We start from the raw sequence: 4,481 nt of genomic DNA, 5'->3' as shown, positions 1-4,481 counted from the left end.
AATAGGAGCCAGTACATTGATGATGTTGACCTCAATAAGTTAGTTTGGTATGTGCTAAATAATTGTGAAGAAGCTGAGGAATATTTGGAGTAAGTATCTGTTAGATGTTTTGGGGATTAGTTTTTGTTTTATTTCTAATTTTTCAAATTATTCTTATCTCTTAACTTTGCCCTGCAGCTTGTACAAGGACGATCTTGAGTAGCAAGGTGCACTTGATGTTGATAAAATGGTTGAACAAGGATTTGCAAAGTGGTTTAGGTGCCATGTAAGTCACTACACATTGTGTTTCTAGGTTTAGTAAATGCATTAGTATCCATATGTAATTGGTTAACTGAGTACTTTTGTTGCAACAGATTGAGAACAAACGCAAGGAGAATCCAGAATCGGTTAGCGAAGGATTGTGGGCACTGTCATGTGGCCCAGATCTACGAGTTAAGACTTGTGCAGCTTGCAAGGTTAATGGAGTGCGGTATAGTACTATGGATCGTGAGAATTTCCTTCTGACACAAAATAGTGGTGTAATGACTGAAGGTTCACATGATGGGAACAACATAGATTTTTATGGAGTCCTTAAAGAGGTAATTGAGTTGCAATATAACTCAAATCTTCAAGTCCGTCGGACGGTGGTTCTATTTAGATGCGATTGGTTCAAGCAAGAAGGCAAGATGATAGTCCTTCAAGATGACGGACATTTCAAATCCATCAATGTGCAGTCATTATGGTACAGGACTGATCCTTTCATCTTAGCAACTCAATCGAAAAAGATATTTTACCTGCAAGACACATCTTTAGGTAAAGATTGGCGAGTTGTGCAGAAATTTGAACATAGGAATATTTATGATGTCGCTAAAAAAGATGAGGCTAGTCATGATGTGCATCAGGATGATTATTTTTCTGATACTAAACATGTAGTGCAAGCAGGGGCTGATAATGAGGTTATGCACAATATTCAAGGTGGAGAAGCCAGTATAATTGAAGGAAATTTACAAGACCTTATAAGCAGCAAGAAGCAACCTATTATTCGTGAAGATAGTGAGGATGAGGAGGAAGATGAGACAGTACTGCAGTACTATAGTGATGGTGGCAATGATAACAATGATGACATGTCCCTAGACGATGAAGATGATGATTTCTAGTATGGACCTTGACATACTGTTTTGATTTCTAGTATGGACCACTGACATGTCCCTAGACTGCACTACTATTTTGTTTTCCCTGGACATGTTATCTAAACTTGTAATCTGAACATGTAATCTGGACATGTTATCTCGGCCTATCATGTTATCTGGACTTATGTTACTGTAACTTAAGTGCTACCTATCTTTTGTGTGAACCTATATGTCCAAATTCTATTGAAATTGTATCCACTTTCATGTAGAACTGCATACAACCAGTGAAAAATACTCTGTCAAAATTATTCCTAAGTTGTAGCATGACTCTTTCAAATCAGACCACATGAACTGCATACAACTAGTGAAAAATACTTGGTGATTTCTGAAAACGATCTTCATTTCATAGGATTACTCTGTCATTACATCATTTCTGAACAAATACTAGGACTACAATTACAAAGCTTGTCCATCTTGCATTTCTGAAAAATCGTCTCATACAAAGCCGACTTACAGGCAACCATGACAGCAATCAAGACACCTACAAAGCCCACAAAACAAGGAAAAATCGATCACTATTTGCTTCGGCTAATGCTTTGGCTCCTTAGCCTTCATTGTCATCAGTGTCCATTCTTTCCTCATGTGCATTTTCTTTGGCTGCCCCTCCAGTAACTCCTGCTGAGAGAGTATCATCTTTGAACATGACATATGACCTCATCCCTTTCCGATTACGGGTGTTCTTTAAGAGCTCAACTTGGTGGCCATTCCAAACAGCAACACTGCATTTGGAATTGTTCAGCCATCCTGCAAACATATTGCATCAGATATGCATTGCTGCTACAATTCATTTTTAGGAACAAAGAAGCTCAAGACTAGAATATCATAGCTTGAATAAATGTGCCGAATAAACCACAGATACACTGAATTCACAACAGAAAGGAAGCAAGGATTTGGAAGCCACGGCGAACAATTCCCTCGACCATTCACACAGTCACTGCAATACACATAAGTCTCTGAAACTGTGTGCCTCGTTCAGTTCCCCTTCCCTATTCCATGTTCAGTGCAAAACCAAGGTGATCATCAGCATCAGCCAAATGCACTAAGGAGCAAATAAAAAACACTGTGAATATGTGGTTTCAATTGGCAAATTGGCCAGAACCTGGGAGCCAACAAAAGCTAACCTGGTTCGTGCAGTGGAGGTGGACTGGCGTGGACGTAGCTGCAGCTTCGCGCGGACGTGGCGGTAGCCCAGAGGCGGACTGGTGTGGACGCGGCTGCAGCTTGTCGTGGACATGGCGGCGGCCTGGTCTCGATCTTGGCGTGGACACGAAAGCTATATTGTACTAATTAAAAATCTAGCAAAAAAATGAACATGGAGAAATAAAAAAAGGAATAAACACAATAAATGTTGACAAAACCCAAAAATTGAAAAAACCCAAAAAAATTGGTATCATCGGGTTCGAACCCGGGAGCTCGGGATCAAACTCAAAGGCCCATACCATTACGCTACTCAATTGGCTTCATTAGTTCTCGAGCGTAGTCTTTGATAAACAGATCCCGCAATGCCAAAAAAGAAGACCGCAACCTCTCGTGCCTCAAGGCGCCAAAACAATTTCCCTCGTCAAAAAATTCCGCCAAAAACACCGGTATATTTACTCATTTCCTGCACTCGTCACCTCCTCGGCCACTCATTCTCTCTTCCCCCTATTTCTCGAACCCTATCCACCACCGCCGGGACACAACCGCCGTCGACGAGCTGCGTCCCCACCCACGAGCTGCGTCCTCGCCGACATCAATCGCCGCATCCCCCTCTCTCTCATCGCCCCATGCACCTATCTCGCCCCATCCACCTCTTTCTCGCCTCAACCTAACCCTAACCACCATCGGATTGTGGGTCGTCGCCGCACTAGATCTGCTTCCCCGTCGACTAGGGTTCACCGCACCAGGGTTGCTTCCCCTTTGACGACCACCGACGATGAGCACATGGTCTACATCCGCAACCTAGCCACAACCGCAATGGTGGCAACAAGGGGGCAAGGTAGGAAGTGACCTGCAAAACAAGAACAAGGTAAGCAAAACTCTTCTGTATTGATGAATAGTACCCAGTCTTGGTTTGCTAACCATTCAGCCAAATTGTATTCTGAATCTTGGATATGTATTTATGTATTGATGTGCAATTAGTAATCTATTTTGCACTTGTATTTGTCTAAAATAGAAGCAGCAGTGATGTTTTCTGAAAGCAGTTGTAGTACAATTCTGAAAGTAGCTGTGACTCTTAACTTCAAATAGATTTTGGCGTGGTCTGTTTGACCACATTAATGATCTAGATTTGGATGTAGCAGAGTGCATGCATGTGTGTTGATAGGAAAAGAGTAGTTCAGTACAAGCTATCTTCAAAATTTTTAGATAATTTAGAGTATTTGTGCTTCAGTACAAAAAAGGTTGTACCTCTTACCTATTACTTGTTGCCTATAACCTATCACCTCTTATCCCTTAGCTCTTCAGCAGGCACTACTAGCTCCTACCTCTTATCTATCTAGCATCTAGTATTACTACCTCTTAGTACTTAGTTCACTCCTTTTTATTTTCTAATAGACACAATTTGCTTGTTTTTGTAAGAACCTCCAAAAACTGATTTTGAGAGACGCCGAGATACACATGTGGCGAACAATTTAAAGAAGATGCAAGAATTTGGCCTGAAAAATCTATCTACTAAATTTAATAACTCTGTATCACAATCAGCATCAAAGAAGGGGGAAAATCAGCAAATAAGAAAACAAATAGTGAAGATTCAGATTCATCGGAGTATCTCCTTGAAGATGATGATCAAGGAGATAGTGATGATGATGACACTGAATTTGATGAGCAGCCACAACCCCTGGCAACTAAGGTGCTTCTTCTATCTTCAAAGTACTGGATGGGGAATATTTGCATTGCATTTGAATGTTTTTAATTGTTCTTTAATATATGCCCTTGCTTTTAGATGCATCTTGTTTCTTGCATACCTGTTCTTTAATATATGGTCTTGCTTATTAATGCACATGACTTACTTGATTTTTTTCCACAGTATCCTACAGGGCATAGTCAGAAAGTCCTAGCTTCAAAGAAGAAGAAGATAGGTCCCACCATGGCGCCAGGAGTTAGGGTTAGTAAGAGAGTGAGGGCATCTCAAGGATCACAGGTGCAACCTCCTGAATCCCAAACAAGATCATCAAAAAGGCTTCAACCTTCAGTGAGAGATGGCTAGAATGTAGAGGATCCTACAAATGGTCATGATGAAATACCACCACAAAGGTCTTATATAGATGCAGAGGAAGGCAATGGAGCTGGTGGTCAGGACAATATAGCTGCAGAGGAAGTCAGTGGAGCTGG

The 4,481-nt window shown here is 41.2% G+C and overlaps 1 protein-coding gene across 1 annotated transcript; it reads left to right on the top strand.

Moving 5' to 3' along the window:
- The first annotated feature begins 226 nt into the window (after positions 1-226).
- Positions 227-1,136, top strand: LOC136502048 (uncharacterized). Its single transcript, XM_066497532.1, has 2 exons — positions 227-265; positions 354-1,136. The coding sequence occupies exons 1-2, from the start codon at positions 227-229 to the stop codon at positions 1,134-1,136; spliced, it is 822 nt and encodes a 273-aa protein (XP_066353629.1).
- Positions 1,137-4,481: the final 3,345 nt, after the last annotated feature.

This window comes from Miscanthus floridulus, chromosome 13, assembly GCF_019320115.1.
Source record: "Miscanthus floridulus cultivar M001 chromosome 13, ASM1932011v1, whole genome shotgun sequence".
In the NCBI taxonomy this organism is placed as follows: domain Eukaryota; kingdom Viridiplantae; phylum Streptophyta; class Magnoliopsida; order Poales; family Poaceae; genus Miscanthus; species Miscanthus floridulus.
The sequence above is the reverse complement of the archived record's forward strand: the minus strand, read 5'-3'. Positions and strand labels throughout refer to the sequence as shown.

Coding starts and splice junctions, on each gene's coding strand:
- LOC136502048 (XM_066497532.1), top strand. CDS start 227: ATGGTTGAACAAGGATTTGCAAAGTGGTTTAGGTGCCAT. Junction 266..353: donor CAAAGTGGTTTAGGTGCCAT/GTAAGTCACTAC, acceptor TTGTTGCAACAG/ATTGAGAACAAACGCAAGGA.